General features: G+C 36.9%; 1 protein-coding gene across 4 annotated transcripts in view; it reads left to right on the top strand.

Moving 5' to 3' along the window:
• Positions 1-69: 69 nt before the first annotated feature.
• EMB2771 (E3 ubiquitin ligase) overlaps positions 70-27,591 on the top strand; it is a 44,492-nt gene continuing 16,970 nt past the window's right edge. For all 4 annotated transcript variants that reach the window (XR_005510926.3, XR_005510925.3, XR_005510928.3 and 1 more), the window contains exons 1-20: positions 70-494; positions 2,065-2,128; positions 2,813-2,897; positions 3,138-3,409; positions 5,065-5,170; positions 5,249-5,409; positions 6,874-7,061; positions 7,146-7,215; positions 8,437-8,607; positions 9,879-10,360; positions 11,952-12,411; positions 12,629-12,961; positions 14,466-14,549; positions 14,984-15,076; positions 15,188-15,247; positions 15,759-15,857; positions 16,032-16,172; positions 22,887-22,967; positions 24,116-24,187; positions 26,127-26,198. Coding sequence is in view for 1 of the 4 variants with exons in the window: in XM_039124305.3 (XP_038980233.3) it covers positions 256-494; positions 2,065-2,128; positions 2,813-2,897; positions 3,138-3,409; positions 5,065-5,170; positions 5,249-5,409; positions 6,874-7,061; positions 7,146-7,215; positions 8,437-8,607; positions 9,879-10,360; positions 11,952-12,411; positions 12,629-12,961; positions 14,466-14,549; positions 14,984-15,076; positions 15,188-15,247; positions 15,759-15,857; positions 16,032-16,172; positions 22,887-22,967; positions 24,116-24,187; positions 26,127-26,198 (3,333 nt within the window). In the remaining 3 variants the exon portion in view is untranslated. The remainder of the gene's footprint in view (positions 495-2,064; positions 2,129-2,812; positions 2,898-3,137; positions 3,410-5,064; positions 5,171-5,248; positions 5,410-6,873; positions 7,062-7,145; positions 7,216-8,436; positions 8,608-9,878; positions 10,361-11,951; positions 12,412-12,628; positions 12,962-14,465; positions 14,550-14,983; positions 15,077-15,187; positions 15,248-15,758; positions 15,858-16,031; positions 16,173-22,886; positions 22,968-24,115; positions 24,188-26,126; positions 26,199-27,591) is intronic.

Below are 27,591 nucleotides of genomic sequence, written 5' to 3'. Positions count from 1 at the left end.
GTGGCCATGATTAGTTTTTGTTTTTCTCGCTACCGCATGTTATATAACTCTCCTATAAAAGCAACAAACGAGTGCGCCAGTTCCGAAATCCGGCTCGCGGGCGCAGGGATGGTCCGGAATCGTTCCCTTTGTTAGGGTTTTGTTTCCGTATCGTCTCGCCGTCTCACTCATCACTTTTAAGCTTCCCAGAGGGCGGGAGAACCAAGCCACCTCAATTCTTCCCCCCCTCCCTCCTTTCTCTCACTCGCTCCGGCGATGCCGTCCATCGGAGTCCGGCACCTTACGGTGCTGGGGGAATTCAAGCCCTTTGGCCTGATCGCCGAGGTGCTGGACGGGAAGCCATCCGAGAACGCGCCGGAGAAGTACGACTACTTCCTGTTCGACCCGGATGTCGCTCGCGAGAGGGACGACCCACTCGCCGCCGATCTCGATTTTTCCACCTCCTCTACCTCCGCCGACCGCAGCGATCACGAGCTCTTCATCCGTGGAAACCGGTAATCCGTCCTCCCTTTCTCCTTTTTCAAGAATCTTGATTTCTAGTGTTCTTTCCGTGTTCTTTTTAAAGATTTCTTTGTTGTTTCCAAGACATCTAGCTTCTAGGGTCCTTTCCCGTTCTTTTTGAAAAATTCTTTCTTGATCGTTAGTGCACGCTTACTTCCTGACCGGTGAGTGGAAGTTTAATGTGTCCAAATCTTTCCATTTTTGGATATAGGAAAGAAAGAGAAGAGATGGAAAACATCAAGAGCAGGAAACTGCTTGTAATTTATTTCAAGAAACTTGTTTTTTCGGAAATCCTCTTCATTTCTGTTTTCAGATTCTTTCTTGATCGATTTTGCACGCGTACTAATGCTGAGTAGAAGTTAATTTTTTATGCATCTTTACTGCATCAATTTTTTTGGATTTTTGGACTTTCTTGAAGAGGAGATGGACAAGAAAATGTGGAAATCATTATAAACAAATCACTTATTTTTATCTGGTGCTTGGTTATGTGAAAAAGACTAAACATGATTGCTGAAGGGACACAGGAGGAGGAGGAAGGGGGTTCGGCAGTGAGCCAAAGTGTTTAAAGAAAAGCTAGAAAAAGAGATCTAAGGCTTGATTTTTAGGTTCTCTCTCATTGTCTCATCAGAGATTAAGGATGTCCCATTCTCTTTGTATCGTCTTCTTTCCAAGAACCTGATTAAGATTTTTTTTGCTTTTTCTTTTATCTGTTTTCTTTGTTAATTTGTACTCTACCCCCACAACTTTTGGGTTTTTATATTCTCCTCCAAATGGAGGACTGAAGCAAACACATCATCCCCGTAGATTTAAGTCATTGCTAATGGTGGAGACAAGAACCTGGGAGCCTGATACCTGGACTTATTTACATGACTACCTATTTGGCAAACGGTAGTGATAGGAGGCAAGGGGGTGGGTTGGCTTGGCTGGTTAGTGGAGCAACGTGTCAAAGAAGGGGAAGGAAAATGAATCATCTCTGTGCAGTATGAAGCAGCAAGGGATCCAGATGGCTTGTTCAAGCAGTGATGTTATTCTAAGCAGTCATTGTCAGCAAGTTTTGGTGATCGTAAAACCATTGTTTTTACCCATAGGAGAGAGTGGTGGACCATAATGGTGGTGTGTTTGCTGGTGACGAATGCACTTTTATGCCTTTTATTTTGTTCAAGCCATTCATCAATTTCTTCTCTGATATGCTAATCTGCTCTCACCTTTTAGTTCAGCATAGTCATCCCTATGTCATGGGAATTTTGGGTTGCTAGAAATATTGTGACCAATTTTTCGGTTTTTGATAGGTTTTAGAATGAGCATTTTAATAAGAGTGTAAGTTTATATAAATAGGAGAGTAGCAAAGCTTTTGCTCTGTTTTTTCTAATTTTGGATTCATGCTTTCTGGTTTTCATGATAGTTTCTCTCTTTTAAGCAGAGTAGTGGATGATGCCACAGCATTTTGTTAATACTATGTTACATAGTTGGGTGGCTTGTCTTGCTATTTTTTCTATAAACATTGTGGCCTTAAATTTATTTCATATTGTTGTTGACGTTATAATTCATGTTGTTTTCTGATAGGATAATATGGAGCACAGGTTCCAGAGTTCACAAAAGATACACCTCTCCTAATACAATCCTCATGGTATTTTTACTTGCCATTTGCAATGCTTGCATAACCAAGTTTTTCTATAATGTGGAATAACTAGGCTTATATATTTGGATATATCTGCCCCTTAGGTGACTTTGCTGAGAGTTAGATAATGGAAAGTTCAATTAATATGTGCTCTTGCATAGGTTAATAAGAATACTGAATGAGATTTATCTTTTTTCTTGGTACAGAAGTAGAAAAATACATATTGATTTAATGAATTTGAAGGCAGCAATATTGGGTGCTTGCTTTGTTGCTTTTTTTGCAGGTTAATTGCATTGCTTTGCTTTGAAAACTAACAAGTAAGACTGGTGTCAATGATAGAACAACTCTCTTCTCTCTCTCCCTCTCTATCTCTCTGTCTCTCTCTCTCTCTCTAACTTTGGGTGTTCGCGTGTGTGTGTTTTTCTTGTCACTTTGTAGTTTTTTCTTTTGACATTGCCATGGAATCACAACTTCAAAGTCTTATTAAGCCACTCACATTTGGTTTGCTACTTCTACTTCTCAGGATGATCTTGCTTCCATGTTGATTATAGTTTAAAAATAATTCCTTTGCATCCTTGCATGAATTTCTTATTTTACAGAGTCATGTTCTTTTAATTTAAATGGCTTTAACTGGTAAGATTGTCTTTTTTGCATATTTGATTATGCTTATGAATGCTTATATAATTCATGCAGGCTTGCTGGTGTCGCATGGATGCTATTTCAGATGCGCTTCTCTGTGTTCTACAAATTGACACTGTATCCATATACAGTGCATCAGGTGGGTTAGTTCTGGTAAAAACTTTTAAGCAAATTGCTTAAACAGCACTAAACAATTACTTTTTTATCTTTTTCTTCTGACTTCCACTAAACAGAATTGGTTGTCTGTTGATTTCTTACATTTATTATGTTCATTCCTGTCAAACACCTGAATGTTCATGTAGAAGCTATTTGACATAAAGCTGTTATGTATCCGTTGCTTACGCCTTTTGCAATTCCAATTTACCTTATGATATTGCAGGTGAGGTGGTTTGTATCCCTCTTCCATATGCTGTTGCATCGATATGGCCCCTTCCATCTGGTCTTCTGCTTCAGAAGTCAGCAGACGGGAATCGTCCAATATCATCTTCAAGCTCGCTGCTAAATGCGAGGGATTTATCTCGTCCATGCAAAGAATATGGGTTGAGCCACCATTCTACTCGTCAAATCTATTCTTTCGAGCCAGTTATTAAGGAAAGTGGGGCTATGTTGTCATCACACTTGATATTAAAACATCCAATGGAAGAACCTCAGGTGTGTATGACATTGGGTGCCCATGTCTATCTCCAGGCCTTTTGATTATGTAATAAAAAAATCAGCTTATATCAGTTATTCACCATTTACACTTTTCGTGATTTTCCACTACTTTTGGTCTTTATTATTTGCTTATTTTCCCCCTTAAAGTTTGGTTTCTGTTTGATCATCATTTATTTGTTTCAAGAGTACTAATATACACAATAGCATAATGGATACCTTAGGTTGCTTGTTCTTGTAGGAGATTTTGGTAATGGTACAAAAACCAGAGGGATATCAACCAAGAACCAAATGGGAAATTTATCACCTTTTATATTGTATGTTAGCAAAGTTGCTAGAGTTGCTTGAGTACAGACAAGTTGTTGTGGTAAGTGGACAGTAAATTGGACGGGTACCTTCATTTGAACCTAAAACCTTTTTACTTTATCCCTCCATTTGTTAAGTTTGTGATTTTGGCTTATGATTTGTGCTTCAAATATAAATTCAAATATGAGTGCCTAAAGTTGCAGCTGCGCTTTCCTGTTTAGTCTGATTCTAAATCTTGGAAAGTCATCAATATATCACTCCTATAGATTGCATGAGCTCTTCTTCTTCTTCTTCTCTTTTTGGGTACAGCATGAGCTCTTCTTTAACCAGCAATGGTGATTAGTAATTCAGCCAATTGGGTCTCCTAGGACTCTTTGACAGGTTCCTCTTGCTCAATCCTGTCTGGCTATGGAAAGTTTGATTGACAGCACTTGAACCAGTCAAGAGAAAGGCATCTTTGTCATCCTCACTGTCTTCCCTCTTGGAATAGATTTCTTTTTGTGCTCTCTGATGTCATTTGAACTTCTGTCTTGTCATAAATGGTGTAAGTCTTACATGCTAAAATCTTGAGCTTGGGATTGTGAGGTATGAGACTAACATTAGTTTTCTCTTGTTTATTTCCTTCACCACTAATCTATAATGATGATGGGGACATTTAGGAACAGCAGTTTTTCTTGTTGGTGGGGCATGATTTTTTAGGTGGTCAATGTAGTTTGTTATGTCTAGTGGATGACAAGAAAGCATTTCAAATATATGCACTGCTTCTATCTGAAGACTTTATTTGAATGCAGTAATGGACCTTCAAATTTATCATGTAAACAAACTGCTTTGATTTTCTTCTGTAAGGATGAGGTCATAGATTCAGATGATCTAACAATGAGCGCCTGCATAAATTTCATAATTTTCACTGTTATACATCAAATGACCTCCCCAATTGCACATTAGCATCTTTTGCTGCATAAATTACGTAACCAGAATATATATATATATATATATATATATATATATATATATATTTATTTATTTATTTATTTTCACTGGCGCTGGTCCAATAAATAGGTAGTACTGCTGCTTTCACTGGCCGACCTAGTAGCCAAGAAGGGGCTATGGATTTGCCAACTCCATCTTTTTGGTCTACTTTCAAGGATAGAATGTCGCCCTTTTATATATATATATATATATATATATATATATATATTAAATTTTACGAACTATGCTGTGCAGAATTCCAACCACTGTTCTATACTATCACCACAGATTTATTAAAAATGTGCTGCTTTTGTTGCATAATCAGATTCCCTGAGTTTGACATTGTGTGCTTATAGATAAGGGCACTTTAACTTTGGCAGGCAGCATATTTGGAAGAAAGGGGAAAATTGAGCATCATGAAAGATTTTGAGGAAAAGACTATCTGGACCAGTGATGTTATACCTTTGATGGCATCATATCATAAAGGTTGTTACTTTATATGTTTAATTCCAGTAGGTGCTATTATTTTTATTACATTATATAGTGTAATACTTTCTTCTGCAGGCAAGTTGCAACATTCAGTTTGGTTCGTAGATATTGCAACTAATCCTGGAACAGTCAATGCTAGCTCTTCCATGAATGCAGTTCCTTCAGAGCTGTTTACACAAGAGTACTCTCTTCAGAGGATATGGCAGGGGAAATGTTCACAATCTGCTGCTAGTAAGGTGGTCATTTTTGCTTGATTGCAAGTATTTATTTATTTTGTAAGTAAATAATCTCCTGACGATGGGAGTTTGAATAATCATTTCATACTTTATATCCGTTCTGTTAGAAATGCTGTATAATGCTCTTGACTTTATTAGTGGTTATGTGCTGCATGCAAATGGCAGGTGAATTTTATTATTTCATGTCATTGTATATCACTGTATAAGTCACATTCTTCTCTGATCTATGGAAACAAAAAACCGTTAACATATTCTTTGGTTTTTATTGCTTATATAGTGACTGTACTTAACTAAATATTTTAAGATCTTGTGTCTTTGAATGTGGATTCTGGTGTTAAATTGATTTAAATTAAAGAGTAATAGCTTTCATTTTGTAGGACTTTGATTGGTATTTCTTGCTATTGAGTGAATCAAGCAGTGTGGATGTTTTTCTGATCATTATCTAATTGTAAATGTATCTTGACACAATCAATTTTATGATGAGATTTGTTCAATGTCTAATCTGTTAAATAATGAAACCTCATGTTTTGTGATGGGATTTTACATGTGGTTATTGTGCTTATATTGTGTACTCTGACCAACACTTAGCCTCTGTAAGCTCTTAGACACCAACCATCTGTTTTCTCATGGTATGATGCTCATTATCATGATCATGAGTGCTTTAGCTCAATGTTTATATCTAGTATCTTCTCATGCCATTTTATTTTTACTGTCACCTGGTGCTTGACTAAATGACTTCATTGGACATGCCATTCACGATATTAATGACATAGTATGAATTACATGGCGATTAAAATTATTTGACCAGAGTTCTGTTCATCTTTTGTGATGCCTAAATTAGAATTGCAGGCCCAAGTTCTTAATACCAAGTGACTAAAGTGAGTATACTCTACCTTAGTATTGTGTGGTGGAATGAGTGTACATTCCCTTAGTAAAGTTTGACATGTGGTTTTCTTCCTCCCTCAATTTTCGTTTTTGGTTTTTCTCTCAGTTTGCTTCTTTAGATTGATATTTGTGCTTGATAGTTAAATGAAATTTCCTTTATAAAAGCTTGCCTTCTTCCCTCTTTATCTAGAATTTTTTCAAGTTTATTGGAATTATGGAGGGTGTCTCCCTTATTGCATGAGCTTGAACAAGTACTCAATAAAGCAGTCTTCCTACACACTAATCAGCATTTTCAATTTCCTTTCAGTTCCTCTTTTCACTAAAGTAACTTTGTATAGAAATGGAGCACTATTCAGACTTCAGAGGGTTTTGTTTTAGCTTGATAGCTGTTCATATTCATTTGGCCTTTATTCCCTTTGTTCACAGCTTGCTCTGCCTTTATTCCCTAGGTGATAATCAAACCATCTTGTTTGTGTTATGCTTGTGGTAAAATATGGGTTAGTTGGAGCTTTCATCTCAATTGGCCTGAGTTTCTTATCTCATCGTTTGTGTTAAATTTCTGCTGACATGCTTGATCAGGTGTTTTTGGCAACTGATATTGATGGAGTGCATATCATTTGTTTTTTACTCCTTGAGCAAAAGACACTGCTTGCCATAAGGCTTCAAATAGATGAGGGTAGTGATGAAACTCTTGTTTATATTAAACCTCATCTGAGTTGGAGTATCCCTGCAATTGCTGCTGCACCGGTGATTGTGACACGCCCAAGGTGGTTGAGACTTCATATGTTTGCCTTTAGGCTGCTAGTGCTAACTATATGAATCACATCATTATTCTTGTTGTCTCATTGCAGAGTTAAAGTTGGACTTTTATCATTCACCGACATTGTCGTGCTGGATTCAGAAAACTATCTTCTTCTATACGTAAGGTTCACTTTTTGTGGCCGATTTTGTTAAATTCATCAGGATTATTGTAATACGTGTTTAGATTATCATCCTTTAAATGCACTTTATATCCATATGTCTGACCAGTTTCCACATTCTGACGCTATTTAATGATAAACATATGATGCACAAGTAAATTTAATTATTTATTTTATAGATTGCTTAGTAGTGTCATAGATTTTTGTTACATGCTCTTATCTAATTTATAACTAAAGAAGCATGAGTGGTTGACAATTGTAATTTTTCCATATTCTTGTAATTCTTAGGGGCTTATCGTTCACCTTATTCAAGTTCTGAAACTTAGACAAGCATCATGACATGGTGTTTTGAAGAAGTTTCTTTGTGCTTACATGGAAATAACAGAACAGAGGCAGAATAATTAAATAATTTGTTAAGAAAGGTAATCCATTGATGATCCTTCAGTTGATGAACATCAGGGTGTGCCTTACTTGTTGGCCAAATTGTGACTCTTGATTATATAACTCTTAGCATTAATTGTTGTTTTCCAACTGATCTGAACAACTGGATAATCTTATCAATCTTTTCTCAGGTTTTATCTTTAGCATTCACCTGAATTGCCCTCAGTCCATTAATTGAGATGCCCTGATGCAACAACGTGTGAGAATTTGAAACAGAATGTTGCTAGGTCAACTCGAAATCATAAAGAGGTCTTTTCGCCCTAGATAGAAGCAAGAAAAGACACTCACCATAAGATAAGGAGGTCAACTCCAATCTGATATACAATCCAGTTCCCCAAACCTTTTTTTTAAAATATAGATTTGCTACAAACCTTTTTTTAAAATATCTATGGACAACCATGATATTTTGTCTCATCATACTCTCATATAAAAAGTGTAGATATATACCTTACTACTTTTCTTATTTGATGCCACATGGTTGTATATCTTTGCTAGTTCTATAGTTCTAGTTTGTTCTTGAAATTCATGGGTTGAGTTACTAATTGAAATTTATCGCCATTGTAAGTTCCATTCTACTCATGGTTCACAACCATTTCTGTATTTTCCTCCTTTCTCTTGTTGGTTGCACTCTAAATGTTCAAAATCCTTCTGTATTACCTGGGAAATGTTTTTATTTTAGAAGTTTTATGATTTTTTGGTTCTTTTATTTAAAGTATATGATAATCCATGTATTCATTGTTCAAAGTAAATGCCTTGTGTTTTTGTTTTATGAAAATTGCAGTCAGGAAGAGAGTGCCTGTGCAGATATTTATTACCTAATGGTTTGGGGAAGGGTCCTCTTTCACATCATGAGAAGTCTTCGGGGATAGAAGACATGTGCTTTGACTTGAAGATTACAGGTGTAGAGGATGCTGTTGAAGGGAGGATAAATGTAATTACCAGTAATGGCCAGGTAGCATTTTGTTTGATGCTTATCCACGAGATGGACATTTTCAGATACAGATAAATGTATTCGACTATGTTATTTGTTGTCTCTTCTCTTTTTGATGAGCAAATATTTTGACACCATGGACTGAAAGTTGCTTAAGTGTATCTGAACTTTTGAGAAAGGATATTGAGATGGTTTTTAGGGCCACATCATGAATAATTGAGATCCTTATATTGGTCTCATTTCTGCATCTATTGAGACTTCTGAGAAGGTTGCATTTTTCCATGTTTGTGGTTAATATAGGTTGTTCACCCTCACCCCAACAACTGCAGTCTTGCATAATCACATATGGAAAGCACAATATAATTGCATATATGAGCATCAAATGTGATGCTATCTTATGCTACTTGCTAATGAGTTCTTCATTATCATTTGCAGTACGTGTTTTGAGATTATAATCTTCCTCAGATCTCTTCTCACATCTTTCATCTGAGTTTATTGATGCTGGCCTTACATGCGTATGCTGTCAAGGCTGTACCATGTCAGATAATTTTTACCATGTGAACTTTTATTATTGCACTTCCTAATTTTTTGCGTATGCTTATCCTCAATTCTTGTCTGTAGTTCAGCGCAAACACTTTTTTACGCTTGGTTGAACAAGTTTCATGAATGCGATGCTACATGTCAATAGGAATAGCAGTTCAATATCTATAATTACAATAGAATATGATGCTCTTGTGGTATTGAGTATGTTAAATGCAAATACCATGAGAAACATGCATTATACAATGTGATCCATGCAATTATTGTAGAAACTTGCATATGATACTTGTCTCTGTCAGTAACCTTCATAATATGAGTTTTTTGTTAGTTTATGGTCATAAAAATTCTCTTAAATCATATGTATCTTATGTAGGATTGTAAATTTATAATGTGCTTGGCCAAAGAAATACTCTCTTAAATCATTTATGTCTTTTACAGTGCCCCATTTTGTGCTGCATCATCTCTGTAAATTTCAGTTGTTGCGTTTACTGCTGCATTGTTGTCATGTCAGTTATGGTTTGGTTACTCTTTTGATATAAATTCCTTTACTGATTTAAAATATTAGAACCATATGGAATAAGTTAGGGTCCCCCCTTAATCTGAATCATCCAACTATTTTAAAATGTTAATTTATTTATGATTACGTGGAATCTGCAGTTTATAGATCTTGACACTGGAATCTTTTTTCCATGGTTTATATATATATATATTGTGCATGTTATTCTTGTTTCATTTATTTATTTTATTTGCAGATATTTAGATGTTTGTTACGTAGAAACCCTTCGTCAGCTCTGGCAGATGACTGCATCACTGCAATGGCCGAGGGGCTGCATTCTTCTGTTTATAGTCATTTTGCTTCGAGTCTCTGGGGCGATGATGATTCTGCTTACTTGTCTAATCCCCTTGTTGATTCAGAATGGGAGTCTTTTACTCGTGCAGTAATGAAGATTTGTACAAGATGTGGATGTCTACCTCCAAAACAACCCTCTAAATTACCTGATACAGCATGGGAGTTCTTAATTAACAGTAAATTTCACACATGCTATTCTAAAAAGGCTTCAGTCTCTGGCATTTCTCTCATGAGCGTAGCAAGTTTTGGAGGTGCTGATTACACAGCTGCCTACATACAGGATGAACAAAATCAGGTGTCATTTTATGCTCGGCTTCTAAGGGAAACTCTGGATTCCTTGCATGCCCTCTACGAGAATTTGAAGCTTGATAATTTGAGGAAACAGTAAGATCTAATATATGTTGTTTGATCAGTTAACTGTGTCTCTATATTTACCATAGTGGCAACATATTTAGTCCGTCCTGTATCTGTATGTTTTGTACCTACTTTGTTTAGCTCTTTTTGCAAAATCTTTATTTATTTATCTGCTGAAACATTATAGAAATTTGGTAAACTTCATGATAGGTTTGACTATTGGAGGATGGCCAATTTAAAAATTTATATCTAAGTGTTATGCCTCAACTCCTTGGGTCCTGTAGTTATGCTCGATTGTTAAGCATCTATTGTCAGCTTTCTTCATCGTCTGTGCTCCTTCCAGGTGTAGGTGGTTTTGAAGGGTTGTTTTCTGGTTGGATTAGCTTAATTCTCAAGTAATAAGGCAGTCTCCCTATCCTCTAGTTGTTCTTCAAGGTTTTGTGGGATGCCCTCCTCTTGCCTGAAAGTTTCTTGGCTAGGAATTTACAGAAGCTCGAGTAACATTAGATTGATAGCTGGCCATGGAAATGTCCTCTATTATTTCATACAGTAACTTATTCTGCTTCATAGCTTACCAAAATGTAGGCAATAAGCATGAATGTTTGTGGTGACAATAATGACTTGATCTGTACATCTTACGCTTCATTTTCTTATTTGTATGCCATAAGGAGTATGCTGATTTTATCAGTTTAGTTTCTGAAGCATGTTTTAATCTCAAAATTTGTCCCTTGTTTTACTCTGAGTGATTCAAAGTTAGGGCATGGAGAGCCATTATTAGATCACAGAGGGATATGCTTAGATTTGATGGTGAGCATTCCCCTACTTCACTTTTTTAGGGCTTGGCGAGCCATTATTAGATAACAAAGTGGTTATGATCAGATTTGATAGGGAACATTTCCCTACTCCACTTTCTTTTTGCTCAAATTTCTCTGTAAAGGAGTATTCTAACTTGGTTTGTTTGAAACTGATGAAATTAGTCAAGCAGAAGTTTGCCACTTCAGTGGCTAAAAATGGCCTGCTTTCCTGAATTCTAAGATCCCAGCTGATTGAAACGTACTAAAACTAAAATAAGCAGCCCCTCCTTTGGTTCCCAGCTTTTGCTGTCCTTGCTATGATTTTCTGTCTGTTATATCACATTTAATCACTGAAGTTAGTTTTTTAGTCTCCCTACATCAGAACAACCTAGCCATGTCTCATCTAGATGGTGTCCACTATGGTGTACAGTCGATACAGTTCTACTGGTAGATTGTGCAAGATTTTGCAACCTGTTGTGAGCCTCTTGACACCCCTCTTCATCTTGGTGCCAACATTCTTAGCTTGGGCCAGTTGGCTGATGAGGGAAGCTAAATTTATCTGTTAAGCTATGCATACTTCTACAGCCAGGTTGCATGCTAAATTCTCTGGACTAGACATCTACCATGATTGGTACTTGGCTGTTGCAGTGTCCATTGCCATCTGGCTTTAAATTGTGCAAATATTTGCTGTGGCAAAACTGAACTTTCTTTCATGTCCTTGGCCCATTTAAATGACTGTCATGCACTATCGCTTGCTGTAGACTCTCCGGATCCTAGAAGTTCTGGAACTCTCTCGAAAAATATTTACTTAATTGGTTCATATGCAGAGATGTGGAGCATCTTGTTGCTTTATTATGTAACATTGCTGCTGCTTTGGGTGAGGCTGGCTATGTAGACTACTATGTTCGTGACTTTCCACATGTCTTAATTGAAGTTCATTCCTTCCCTTCCAACACTGCTCCAAGAACTCCACCATGCCTTTTCAGATGGCTTAAAAATTGTCTGCAGCAAGGATGCTATTCTGCTAATTTAAGTGACCTTTCTCCTCTACTATATAAAGATAAAAGTTATGCAGTAAGCTGGGCCCGAAAAATAGTCTCCTTTTATAGTCTACTATTAGGTGCAGAAAGAAAAGGCAGGAAACTCTCAACTGGAGTATATTGTGATATTGCTAATGGATCAGCGAGGACGCCTGAAGAACTCACTATCTTGGCCATGGTTGGTGAAAGATTTGGATGCCAACAACTGGACTTACTGCCTCTTGGTGTATCTCTCCCCCTGCGTCATGTGAGTTGTCTCTTGCTCTTATTGCTTGTTATTTAATTTTGTTGGAAATGTCAACTGCTGTTTTGTCTCTTTTTCATCTGTCTTGCCATAGTTGAGTTGGTTGACAAATATGCTAGCAACTTGAGTACTTACATCTAGGTCCAATAAGCCCAATTTTTTTCCTCCTATTTTTGGTGTTGGAACTGAAGATGACATGTAAACTACTCTTTATGTCAAGGCACTGGATAATTGCCGAGAATCACCTCCAACTGACTGGCCTGCAGCTGCTTATGTGCTGGTTGGCCGTGAGGATTTAGCCATGGCATGCTTGGGAACCTTGAGCACAGATCATGAATCTCAGACCAGAGCAAATTTAATATCTATTTCTGTACCATACATGCTTCATTTGCAACCGGTGACTGTACCTTCATCAGTTTCTGAAGTCACAAGATTGGATGGTATGAAATCAGAGGACTCAGATTCTCCCTGTAAATCTGTTGAAGATGGTATGGAACACATCTTCAACTCAAGCACGCAATTGCGTTATGGCCGTGATCTGCGGTTAAATGAGGTTTTGTGCACCCTTGACTGCCTTCAATCACCTATTTTAACTGGCAAACAAAATGCCATCTCATTATTTGAATGCTGTATTAGTTCATATGCAGTATTAATAGAACATATACATACACACAGATATATGTATATGCATATACATTATATAGTTATACATGTATATATGTTTTTTTTTTGTGGGGCTGCACTTCCAACTCCTTTTGCTTGAAACAAGTTTTAACTTGAATAAAATTTACTTTCATGAATTTTAGACCCCTCATGCCTAGTTTTAATAGAAGATATGCGCACATATATGTATATATATTTTCTTGGGCTGCACTTCCTGGTAAGGGAGGAGAAGCAACCCCTTTTGCTTGGAACAAGTTTAATTTGAAAATGATTTACTTTTATGGATTTTATATCACTCATGCCTACATATCTTTCAGCAAGCACTGTCGATCAATGCTATTTTCTATACACAGTGAGGCAGGTTGCTTATGAGAAATTTTTAGCTTACATGACCTATGTGAATTTTATTTGGTTTAAATGTTGTTCCTTGCGCCCTTAAGCTAGTGAAAACCTACCCTTTAATTGCATATTAAGATTAGTGACGTTGCAAGAGTTATGATTGTTTTGTTGAATATATAAGAGATAACCATGGATTGGTCAGTCCGTGATCAAAATCTATCTCCAATCAATTTTGATTCATATAATGGATTGTGCACTCTTTTTCAGAATATGAACTCCTTATGCTTTTGTCTGTAAGGCCCTCTTTTTTGGACTGCCTCATCTGTGAGTTGCTTTTATTATTAGTCTGTCAACTTGATTCTACTTGAGTGGGAAACCCGTTTGTTGGTCCGACATCATCTCTGTCACATGGATCTAAATTCTCCTAACTTCCATAGTACGCCCTACTTTAAGGGGGAAGGAAAAAAGAATTGCACTGGCCAGAAGTGGTTGTGTGTTTGTCTAATTATACAAAAGAATAGAAATCTTCAATCATATTAGGGATCTTTACAATCTGTGCTTCCTCTAATGAGCATTGCGTCTGCCCAACCAGGACTAATATTATAACATAAAAGTCTTAACATGTCATCACAGGGGATGTTGTGTGCTAGACTATCACATGCATTGCCTGATCAGGATGCAGTTATTGTTATCATACAAACTCACTGTTTGGGATGACAAACTCCATTCATCTTCCCTTTACACCCTATGTTTAATAAGTATTTGCTGGTTCTCTTTGTGCTCTGTGGGAGAGAAACAAGTGACATGAACCAGCTAAAAATAGGAGTATATTTATAGTTACATATAATTGAAAAAAAATCATAGCTATTCATGCATTCTTTCTTTTGCGTGAAGGCTAGCTTTCATTTCTATATGGATATACATATTTTAGTTCATCATATATGTTCTTATTGCATGCCATCCTAAAATCTGAACTCGTTGCCCCTACATGATTACAATATTTGTTAATTCAAATTCTGTAGGCATGTAATGCAGCTATATATTTTGCTTCATAGGTCAGACGCCTCCTGTGCTCAGCGAGACCTGTGGCCATTCAAACATCTGTTAACCCTAGTGCCTCTGATCAGGATGTCCAACAGGTACACTCACTCTTGTTTTTGATTATTCTTGATGAAAATTTGTGCTAAAATGATGTGCTTTGGCTATTTGATATTTTTTGCAGAAGTCTCATGGTTTTCAAAATGAACTAGATATTAGAAACCCTTTTGTGTAACTGTAAAGCTAAATTTGTTTGTATGAGTTCTAATTAGATAAATATCTTTGATCAATGTGGAGGAGATAGCAATATTATTGGCTGTAGAAGTATATGGGAGGACATACTTGCAGGTGTTAAAATACAAATATAAGATTATGAGAAGGAAACTTGTTCATACTTCCAACTATCCTTAATGCCTCAATAATTCTTTTAAAATGAGTCCTCCTTTTTTGTGTATTTTTTGTTATGTTCAATAATTTGACTCTCTTATTGTCTATATTTCCAATTTATTTATATGATTTTTCCATCTTGTTACAGCATCAACTATGGAATCTCGCGCAGAGGACTACAGCTCTTCCTTTTGGACGTGGGGCGTTTACTCTTGCTACCACTTACACTTTATTAACAGAGGTATTTCATCTTTCATGTGCTTTATCAGTTTTGTAGTGATAGTGGCATATATAATTATATATAGATGCTGAATGATGCAATGCCTGACATATCTTTTATCCATCTTTGCAGGCGCTTGTTGTTCCAAAGCTTGTTTTGGCTGGCCGATTGCCTGCACAACAAAATGCAACAGTATGTTCTTGTTCTATTATGTAGCATAAGTATGTTTAGGTCCTTCATTGTTCTCCCATGTTGCATTTTTCTAGCCTGTCCCTCTTTATTAGTAGATATGTTTATCATCATGGGTAATGCCACTTGTTTGTTCTCTAAATGCCTTCTTGATGTTGAAAAAATTGTTCTATTATTCAAAAGATAATCAGGTAGTGTACTATGTTTATAATATGCTAAGCTCACACCTAAGATATGGTGATTGGCAAGGCCCAATTTCATTTAGATGTGCAATAGGTTTATCCTTTGGCTTGGCCATGTGAGTTCATTCATTCTAGCTCATATAATTGATCATGTTAAAAGTTGATAATATCTTGCATATGCCTGATGTTACAAGACAATCAAGGTTTATGTGTATAGGCTCACATATAACATGTGTGCGCTCAAATATAACATTATGTTTTGAATTTCCCTTTTATCATGTGGGATCCAACGAGTCTGAATTGATATTTTTACTTATGGCATTCTTAAGTAGGTAAACATAGATCCAAATGTAAGAAATATATCAGAACTCAGATGTTGGCCTGAGTTTCACAATGGGGTTGCTGCTGGATTGAGACTGGCACCGTTTCAGGTTCATCCTATACTCTTAAGCAGTGTTTTACGTGTCTCTCTCTCTCTCTGTGTGTGTGTGTGTGTATGCTATGAATATATGGATATTCTTGATGTTTAATATCGCTTCACTCCGCTAAATGGTTACATGTAAAAAAACTTTTGATACTAATCTTTCTTTCCATATTTTAAACAGGGGAAAATGTCAAGAACATGGATACTTTATAATAAACCCGAGGAACCAAATTATACTCATGCAGGACTGATTCTAGCATTAGGTTTGCATGAACATTTACATGTTCTAACAATCACTGATGTATTTCGATATCTTTCCCAGGTATGTTATATCATTTCCTTTTTATTTGTATTATAGGTGCGACATCAATCTCGAGTTCTTTTTGATTTGTTAATTGATCATGATTACTTAGGTCAAATTGTTCTGCTTTATACCATTTTTTTTGAAGAAATCGTTATGATGATCAGACATTTTCTGAAATTATTTTAGTACTTGCTAGTTCTTAAATATGCCTCGGAAGCTTTTTATGGACTCTTATCATCTACCTCTTCTATGAGACATATTGTCACTCCCTATATCCGGAGCATGATATGGCCGTGCTAGTGTAGGGTATTGCCCACAATAACAAGAAGCCCACAATAAAAATTTATAGAATAATAAAATTAGTCCAATTCCATTTGCTAAACCAAGAGAAGCGGGTACAGAGCATTTAAATCCAATATTTGAATATTCAAGACTACATAACCTAAACTTTATAGTTATAACTACATTTTTTGATAGCTTGCAAATATGCTTCGAGTTTTATCATCTTTCATTAATTTATTCTTTCCTGCTCATAGCAACCTTAATTATCTGAAAAAAAGTATAAAGAGACAAATGAGTTTTGCGGCTCAGTAAGTAACCATGCACCACTTTACCAGAATAAACATAAATTTTTACATGATTCAATGCATCATTTGAAAAGTAAATTTATACTGTAAAATAAAAATTTTATAAACATAATAAACAAACTGTCATAGCAAACCAGTCATATATGCACAAATCATGCAAGTTCGTAAAGCTAAAAGTGTAATTTACAATATTCATAATCGTCAAATGTTTGCCATTTATCCATACTTTCAATTAAAATAGTGCTTATAGATTTTTTGGTGCTACGGTCACTATAACCCGTGACAGGGCCATCTTCATAATCAACAAGATATCATAGTTTGTACTCGTTACCAACTTTAACCCGTTGGCAATGGCCGTTTTCGTTGGATGCTAGCTACAAGGTGTCTCATAGGAAAATACACTTTTTTCATAATTTGGAAATCATTGGCACATGAGTATCTATGAGACAATTTTATAAATACATGAATCATTTCACAATCATATACTTGATCCTAAATTTTTACGAAAAATGAAAGCCAATCATATCAGTATAATTTATATTTTGGTATTTTCAATAAATAAAAATTAACAAATAAATCAAAAATTAGTAAGGTTTATGCTAGGGCCACTTACCTTTGTTCGCCCAAAGATCATCAAGTTCAGATGGGCAAATCAGCTGCACCTATTCGAAACCGTTTAAGAAAGTAAATTAATTGTTATTCAACTATTTAAAAAAGAAACCTAAATACAAATTAAAGAGCTCTAAGAAAATTGAAATAGACTTGAACAAGCTTCAAGCCCAGACTGGGTAAATCGGTCTAGGATCTACAAATCAAGTAGAGAGAGTGGTTGCACCAAGGATGGGATATATTTCTATCTTTTTTTATATATTTATTTTTAATTTTTTTTTTCTTTTCTTATTTTCTATCACTCTCTCTTCATCACGAAAGAAGGGTGGGGGGCAAGAGCCTACCCCACCGAGAGATAAGGGAGGGGAGGAGAAGGCCTCCGACCTAATGTCGACTGCGACTTGAGGAGCAGCAGGAGCATGGTGGACAGCCACTAGGTAAGCGTTCTTCCTCTTTTTTTGTGTCTAAATCTGGCAACTCTTTGCTGGATTCCAGCCATTGCTGGGTCGATCGGGAAGGGGAAGAACGAGGGAGGCATCGGAGACCTTACCTTGGCTCCAAGAAGGCACTACGGCCATGATTCCGGCGGCACGAAGACAGGGCACGGTGAGCCCCAGTAGAGGAAAGAAGAGGGAGAGGGGGAAGATGGAGGAGATCGTGGTGGTCTCGACAACCGAAGGAGAAGAGATAGAGGGAGGAGACCGCGGATAACGCGATCTCCTCATATTAATCCGCAGTCTCTTCACGCGATACTTCTAAAATTGGGGGCTTGCCAGTGAGGGAATTGGCCGAAAAGGAAAGGAGGGGCGGGGCTCCGGTGATATCACCTCCCTCACAGCGGGGATCGCGGCCAGCTAGGTTGATTTCCGCCCGGCTAGCCCACCAAAAACAGGGTATCCCACATATGATCTTTCTCATGTTGAATAGGGACATGTAGCCAATATATTTAAGTTATAATAATCCTTCAATGGAATATAAATTCTGGATAAGAAGCACTTAACCTTTTTTTTTGTTCGAAGAAGTTGGTAGTTCCTAGATTGCGGATGGTTTGTTGCAAGGTTCGCCGGACCGACCGTACCGGCGTACTGGTGAGCACCGGCACCGGTACGGTTCCGGTTTGGTACCGGCTTGGAACCGGTACCGAATCGGAGGGCCGTGCACGCAGACATCAAAAAAAAAACACCGTGTCCGCGGACACGCGCCGATGCGTCAAATGCCACAGAGTGGCATTAAATGGCCCATGCGGGCTGGCAGCCCGCGTGGGCACGGTGCCCCGCATGGGAAATCGCTTGCGGGCGCGATTTTCTGCTGGGGAATCGCGCGCGGGCGCTGTTCCTACGCGGGGAATCGCACGTTCTCCGCTCGCGCGTCCGCGCGCGTTTCCCAAAAAAAGTTAAATGCCACAGAGTGGCTTTAAATGCCACTCTGTGGCATAAGAGGCCCACGCGGGCTCCAGCCGCGTGGGCGCTCTTCCCCGCGCGTGGGCGCAGGGGGAAAATGTTTTTGGACTGACACGAACCGGCACGGTTCGCACCGGTACCGGCTTGTACGGACACGAACCGGCCTGGTTTGCACCGGTACAAGTACAGAACTAATCGATTCCGATCCAGTTTGGGTCGGAACCGTTTTTATACGCTGTACGGTACCGGTGCCCGTCGGCACCGGTTCGGTACAGGCTGAACCGACCGGTTCCGGTCGGTTCAGCATACGTTGGTTTGTTGGTTGATATTGCTTTATATCATCATATGAGAAAACTCTCAAACTGTCCAGCTCTTGTTGTACATTCAAAGTAAAGCTGTGAGATACATGCAAATTGAGTCTTGCTGAGCTGTCTCCTGAAATTCCTGTCCACTGTGTTTTGGTCAAATCAAAATTGATAATCTTTTTGGAATCTTTTCTTTGTTTATCTAAAGGTTTCTAAAAAGTTGATATATCTGGCTTTTTCTGATATCATCTGTTATTTGGTTCTGTTTGTTGACATAGCTATATATTCTAATATTAAATTCAGAATTTCAAATGCCAATATGTTTGTTCCTTTCTCTGCTTTAATGCTTTGGTCCTCCATTTCATCCTTTCATATTAATTACTTAAATTCAGAACTCCATATGCCACCATGTTCATTTGTTTGGCTCTACTGCTCTGGCTGCATTCTGTGGCTTCCACAGTCTCAAAGTGCTGCAATGACTTTCATATTAAATACTTAACAAGTTTGGGTAGGACATAAGCAAGGGAAGCACCCCTCCCAAAATTGGATGCAGATTTATCAAGCCTTTCTATTCTAAAAAGAAAAGATCAAGGAGATCATGGCCATTTTTAATCTCTTTCTTGTGCATCTCACATGCAAGACCCTAGTGACTTGGAGTATTGTGGTAACTCCTTGAGGACTTCTAATCATACTGCCAGATTAGAAAACTTTATCATATTTCTAAATTGTTTGAAGGGGTCATGATGAAGTCGGATGTTGTAGGTGATGAAGTTTGAGCAGGAGCTCCCCCTCATCCGTTGCACCGAGCGTAAACCTCTCCCTCCCTCTCATTCTCCTCTCCTCTCCCTCACTCTCTCTCGCCCCCTCTCTCCCTCCCTGCCCCTCCCCCTCCCCCTTTCTCTCTCTCCCCCTCCATCTCTCTCCCTTTCCCCGTCCCTCTCCCTTTTCCTCCTCCGCCTCCTTCTCTCTCTTGGCTCTCCCGTTTCGGTATGCCCTGGAACATGGTACGGACCCCTATTGTGCCCAACCGGATGCCGGCCGGTATGCCCTCCGGTACCGATTCGGCGAACCTTTTGGTCATGGTGTAGTGTTGTATGGCAATGAGCATTATATGAAGCTAGGTTGCGGCTAGTGAACTGCAGATAAGCACTCCATAAAATGGTAGCTAATTTGCTGGATCTGTCGATTAGGCATTACATTTGCAGTATGGCATATTCTGATATTATTAGTCTATTAGCTCATCTAGAATTTGTATTTTGAACATCAATCCAATCATAATTCCAGTAAGGTACACAAAACTCCTTGTTTTTGCATGGAGTGGAATATGATCCTTGAATATGTCTGATTAATATCAGGTAGACTGCTATTTTGAGCATTAATCCATAAAATGTAACACAAATTACAAAATATTTTGACCAATGTGGAAGTGATATATTACTTAAATACCTCTGTAGGCCTGATGTATTTGTCATTAAACACATGAATTTTATCATCAATCACCTAAAAAGTGAAAAACAACGGCTTAATTTTTACGCTCATTTAGAAAAACCATCTTAGAGATGTGATTGTCTTATTGGTCTTTATTTAATTAGTGTTGTTGAATTTTGGCTAACTTGCACGAACCCCCTAAATATTTTTTCATTGGTTCTTTCTATATTAATCACCTTTCTAACAATGCATTGTAGTTGCTATACATGTGCTTAGCTATATTCTTAATTTTGGGAAATGCTAAATCACAAATCCAACTCCCAAGTTTATAAGGCTTTATGTAATGGATGTTCATTTTTGAGTTATTATATTGCCAGAATCTCTACAGCAACCTACCGTAATCAGAAATTACATTGTCAATGTGATGCCCTAAGCTTCTCTATCTCTCGCTCACACACATACAGAGTCACAAGACTCACAACCACTCTATTTTGTTTATTTTTATTACTTTTCCATGCTCAACCATTTCAAACAGAATGCTGCTACTTTTCTTCTCATTCATGGGGCTGCAGTCGCTATCTTTTTGCAGTTACTCTTCTATATTTGTCACTGCTGCCAAAATGCTTTTGGTGGTTGCCCAAGTTTTGTCATCTGAATCTTTTTCCGCATAATTATGTTATAATTTGACAACAGCAATGAGCAATTGTCAAGCTAGCATTTCTTTGTTATTATTATTAAATGAAACCTTTGTTATTTGTCATTCTCCTTCCATCACTGCAAAAGGTCTTGAATCTTTATAGCAGATACACTTACCGAAGCAGTTGATATGTCTTTGGTAAGTGATTGGTCAAGTTTAAATTTTATGTAAAATGTACAGTATCTTATACATTTGTTCAAACTTTCCTTTATCATATCACACACTGCATACAGGTAATGCTGTATGCAGTATGTCTTTTTTCGGAGTAGAAATTGCAAACATTACCCTTTTGATGTTGCAACCAATATGTGGCCTCGTTAAAGGAGTTGAGGAGGGACATGGACACCATATTTCTGTCATCTTTCCATTTGATTGTCGGAGTTTATATGTATAAGAAATAGATGTAATAGATTATTTTGAAATTCATCTTAAGTATATGGTATTGTTATGTATTTTCTGAAATTTATCATCAATGTAATAGCATTTGTGGCACTTATTTGTTATTGCCATTGATTTTGTTTATCTTGGTTTCCTAGCATGGGGTGTAAAACAAATATCCTCCATATGGATCTTTATAATCTATGGGGTGTCAGTCTGTCCTATTTCAGGCTTAATTCTTCTGGTGTGAGCTCTAGTTAGGTGGAAGTTCATGTCACGTGCACTTTTATTAACAATATTTGCATGAGAGTATTTCTTGGAAATTTCAATGAAAGGTTGGCTCTTCAAATGGTAGAGAACCTGTATTGCCATTTATGTCCAGTTAAAGTCTTACTGCTGATATCCATTATTGTTTGTATAGTTGGTAATGCAATCCAAATGCAACTATTGGCAATAATTTTAAGGGTTAGTTTTGGTACCAATGCTCGTTATTTTGAGCATCAATTATTATGTTAGCATTGCATCACCAATGAACTTTTCCTTGTGTTCTTGTGAGTTATTGTTATACTTACTCATTTCATTTGATCTAGAAGAGACTTCTTAAGACATGAATCCTGGTGCCTGTGGGTGTCTGTTTGAACAAACTTGATCAAGTGTTCACCCCTCTACTCATAGCCAAAGGCAAAAGAAGAAAGAAAACTTTGTATTGCATTTCATTTAAACACTAACCATGTTTACTGCCTTTCTTCTGATGATTCATAATTCCTAGAATCAATTATTATTAGTCCGACTAGAGAGTTGTCATATCACTTGCCTGCATCAAATTTATCGTTATTCTGTTATTTGGCTTTCAATAGCCAGCTTTTTCATTCACTTGCTGCTTTTCCATTTTCTCTTCATATCCATCTTACATCTATCTTTATTTTGAAGAAAGTATTTAGTCGCGACTTCTACTTTGTGATGTTTATTTGTTTTCCAACTTTAATTTCATTTTTCTTCCTTTACTTTTGCTCAGCAAACTCTCTCTCCGGGCTTGCTTGTGTATACTTGTGCGTAATAATTATGGCTATTAAGCTTTCTTTTCATTTTCTTTTTCTAACTATAATCACTTTTATTGTTCAACTGAAAATTTATTTTTCTTTTACTTTAATATGTGCATATTGTTAGAAGATATTGGAACTAAAGTTTGAATGCTAATTAATTTCACTCATGTTGGCATTTTGTGGTCCTTGCTTGCAATATGCTTGCTATATTATTCTAGACGATAAACATTCTTATCTATGAATTCTTTCTTGATGTCTTATTGTTTGTGGGACTCTTGACCATAGGAGCACGATATTACTACTGTTGGAATATTGCTTGGCATGGCAGCATCTCATAGGGGCACAATGAATCCAGCTATATCAAAGGTGACATATTTCATTGGAGTCTTTCTTTTTTGACCACCCTTGGTAATATTCTTGCTATTATTAGTTTGCGCGATACAATGCAAGAGGGTGAGCCTTGGTGCAATGGTAATGATGCTCCATTGTGACTTGGTTTGCATGGATACGAAACATGGAAACAGTCTCTTCCCAAGTGGGTGGGGGTAAAGTTGAGTACATTTGACCCTCCCCAGTACTCGCAATGGTGGGAGGCTCGTGCACTGGGCCGCCCTAATTTAGTCAATGCAAAAAAATTGATGTTTTTTGATTCACAATTTTTTCTGGACATTTTGGCTGTACACTTGTTGCCTCAGATAAATGGTAAGTAACTACTAAACAACCAGACATGCTGAATCGGTAACTGATCAGTGGAACTTTATCAGATAGTCTAACCTTCATAAAGGTGGAAATTTTGAAAGTTGATATCTAACCTTCACTTTTTTACCCCAAAATTTTTCTAACTTCCCTGTCATTTTGAAGACCTAGATAGTGGTCTACTCCTGCAATGTGAAATGGATTTTCTGGCTGCAAAAGCAATGTAAAATTCATGAACAGCAGTGATGCACATCTCCAAACACTCGTCGTTGTATTTTGTGGTTCCATTGATGCTAGAATCTTAAATCTAGGGGTACCCTGCAACAAAGTACAATTCATGGTTAAAGTGGGGGAAAAGAAGAGAAATTAGAGGGTTGCAAGTTGCCCAACTCTCAATCTTGGAACTTTTAGGGGATATGGAACTTACAATCTTTCCCAACACCTCCAACCCTTCCCTCCCTCTGCCCAAAAAGAAACCACTAATTCTGTTGCCAGAGGTTTATAGATAGTCGATATGACATTCCAAAGAAGGCTGTTAAATGTTATGGTATTGTTGCCTATGCATTTATTGAATTCTAGTTTGATTCTTTAGGTTATTAATTATGACGATAGTAGTGAATGCAAGTGTTTGTCTTGTTTTAATTCGTGTTTTCTTTAATTGGAACTCAATGATTTATGTCTGTTGGAAACTTGTTAGAATTCTGTTGTCTATCTGGCTTTTGAAGACCATGATGCTTGTTATACTTGTTCTCCCTCTTTTCTTTCCAAATTTTTTGACATGATTTTATGTGAAGATGTTTACAACTGTTTCTTTTCAGGTGCTTTACCTTCATATTCCTGCTCGATATCCGTCATCCTTTCCAGAACTGGAATTGCCAACAAATTTGCAGGTCTATCTCTTCCCTTCTCGCTCACTCACATATTCTCACACATGACGTTCTGAATTGCATCTTCCTCCTGTTTTACCTATTATATGCTTTAAATTTTTCCACTTAGTATAATAAAACTGCCATCTTACTGTTATAAGGTTGGTAACTGAAATATAACTTTTTTGCTTTCTTTAATTTAATTTTATATGTGATGTTTCCTAAACCTTGTTTTATCCTTCTTCTGGATGGAGAGTGGCCTGAAGGCAACTTCCAATTATTTCAAAAATATTACAATGAGCAATGTCCTGTCCTAGGAGAGATGCACTTAACATGGCAAATCTGACCATAAAGGTCAATCTACCGAATTAGTGAGGATGATCAACAACTTGATAAGGAAATAAAAAACTGTTAATCATTGAAGGGGACTGAAGAAAGCAATATCTACAGTACAGATCAATCGATCTCTCTGAGGTGAAATTTTGAATTTTTTTATTTGATTGTTATTAGTCCAGTTGATCAGATATATTTATCAATGAGCCCCTTTTCATTACTGGCTAATTGGTGTACTTTTGATATCTGAGGTTACAGTTACAAATTTTTGGGATGTAACGTGTTAAAGATATCTTGGGTTTGCTGCTTCACTATCCAAATATGCATCAGAAACTGTTGTCTGAAAGTTCTTCAGCAGAGTGAAGGTAGCTTTAGGTTCGTTCTTTGGAAGTGTGGGAAGATGTGAGTTGATGTAATGTTCTAAATAGGAGTGAAGGTGATTTTAAGGGTTGAAATATGGTTCCAAACCGATATTCCATCATATTTAATGGGTTCTTTATGACATGAAGTGATGGTTGAGGGAAGAAAGTTTCTCAGACAATCTGACTTCAGATCTGGATAATGATTTTGTAAAAGAATGAAGCATGGCAGAAGATGGTAGACATAAAATTATAGAAATCTTGTCAATAGCAGGTGCACAGTTTTCACTGAGAACAATCGATGCAAATTAAAACTAGTTTGTATCCTTCCCTTCCCATCCTTCTCAAAACACCTCTAACCCATTTAATAAACTAAGAAAAACACAAATTAGTGGAGTAAATTGCGGCTTGGGGGGTGGGGGGGGGGACAACCAACGCAAACAATAACTAAATCTAGAATGATCATGATAACTACATGGTGGACCATTTTACAACTACCTAAACCCAGGCTCAAAATAAGAAAAGTCTTAGAAGATGTAATGTGAAGCAATACAACCTACTTGGTATTTAAAGTTTGGATGGGCTTTTTAAAATAATTGATGGAAACCTTTGAAATCTCATCTACAAACTTCTCTGGAATCCTACTTTTGAAATATAGTTGCACTAAAGAGCTCTGGGGAAAGCAAATGGACAAGTCTCTTTTTGTGTGGGATCTTTCTCTTCTCATCAAAAAAGAAAACTTCTCTCAAGTTTACATTAATCAGAGCCATCTAAAATTTATTTGGTTCACGCGACATGTCCAATTTATCATGATCATCAATTGCTTCCTCTGACATGAACCTACCATGTTTCCACTCATGTGATTGCACATGCACAGCATAGTACTTTATTATCAAAGGATGCGTGCCCCTCCTTCAAATTATATGGATGTAAAATTAAACAAAAATTTGGTCGACTCTGTTTATTTAACAGGTTTGCTGAATAGCGTTGATCCCATTTCTTAGTTCTCCTCATGAATTCAACCAACTCAACCTGCTTGAAATATAATTGTAACTACAAGCCTTTCCAGTCTAGCTAACCTTCTTGGACTATCAATTATACTCATTCTTGTTTGCTTTTCTAATCCAGTCTGTTTTTAGTTTGACAGTTTGCTATATTTATTCTTGTTTGAGTTATTGCTTGTAATGTGACTTTCAATGTGCCTTTATCACCTTTTAACAAATAGATTGATTGTCTTTCAGTTTTCCTAATCATTTTCAATTATTTTCTAGTCAGCTGCATTAATGTCCATTGGGCTTCTATATGAAGGTTCAGCACACCCTCTGACTATGAAGATACTTTTGGTAATATATTCTCTGCTTGCACTCTTCTATATGTTCCTCAGTTAATGTGTTTGATCTTCATTTTTAATTCACGGTCCTTATTGGATATATAATTGGTGGATGGATTACTGCTCTTTATTCTTGGACTGTTACCACTTTTTTTTATAGTTCCCTGCAGCTTAGGCTTGATCAGTTTATATATTTAGATTAAAATTGCATGACATTTTTTGAACTCCTTTGCATCATTGAATGCTGGTTCTTATAAGTTTAGTTTTTCTATCTTCAATTTTCCTTTTGTGAAGTGTGTGCAAAGATTATGAAAATCATGATTTTGACATTAATGCCAATGAAATAATCTAAAAAGACATCATAAGACATGAATTTCCTTGGGAGAGACCATTGTAAATTGCGTCAGAAGGGTGGAGTTGAAAATAAGTATGCCTATAATGGATATTTTTCGTAAACAGGGATTATAATTTTTAAATTGTGGTGGGGCTAGATAATTATCTGTTTTGATGATCTTATCAATTCATAACATAGCTTTCTGAAATAAAAAATCTGATTTTCTGAATGAAAAAAAATGAGGTACTGTTTTTTAGAGGAACACTGGAAACATTAAGTAAGCCAAAGTTTAGGTGGTATTTTAAGTTTATTTCCATTGTGAAATGGCAAATTTTTAAACAATGAGTTAAAGGTCTACCGGTATGTGGGTTTCCTTTTCATTTTCTTTTAAAAATTTCTCATATAATGAATACCGTCCAAAAAAAAGAGAAAACCCATCCAACTAGTTCTAGGAATGTGCTGATGACTTGCTGATGACATTCCGTTTATTATGGTATCTCATCCTCATAAAAGGAACTGGTAAGGCCATATATGAGATGTATTGATTACTAAAAGACATGGTGAATGAAGAAAGATGTTCTTTAATATCGCTCCATGTGATTGCGTTGAGTGCATAGTTATGTAATACACTTACATGTAATCGATGTAATGTTAGTCACGATATCTCAGTAGTTTTAGAATTCTTTTTCTGTAGTATCATGTTGTTTATGTTCATTTCTGAATTGGAGTTGTATATAATAGTATGTTTATTTTCTGTGATGTTAAGAAAGCAACATTGGAGAGAATTTTTTGTTTATGATGTATACAGCAGAACCAAACATGTAAGTGAAGGTCCAAACACATGTTTTATTGTAAAGTTTCCGAGAACAATTTTGGCTGTGCAGTTTATCAGGTTATTTATGCTTATTTTTCATATATGCGGTGAACATGTCGACAACTTTATATATCTTTCAGTATTGATGCTGCCAGATATTGGCAAAGTATATGGCGTGTAATGTGTATCATGGCTTACTATTGAGTAGTTTGGGAATGATGCACAATACTGAAAGATATGGTGAATGAAGAAAGATGT

Source organism: Phoenix dactylifera, chromosome 8, assembly GCF_051530095.1.
Source record: "Phoenix dactylifera cultivar Ajwa chromosome 8, Ajwa_hap1_PhDact_Kaust_v1.1, whole genome shotgun sequence".
NCBI classification, from domain to species: domain Eukaryota; kingdom Viridiplantae; phylum Streptophyta; class Magnoliopsida; order Arecales; family Arecaceae; genus Phoenix; species Phoenix dactylifera.
This window is presented reverse-complemented; position numbering and strand designations above follow the sequence as displayed.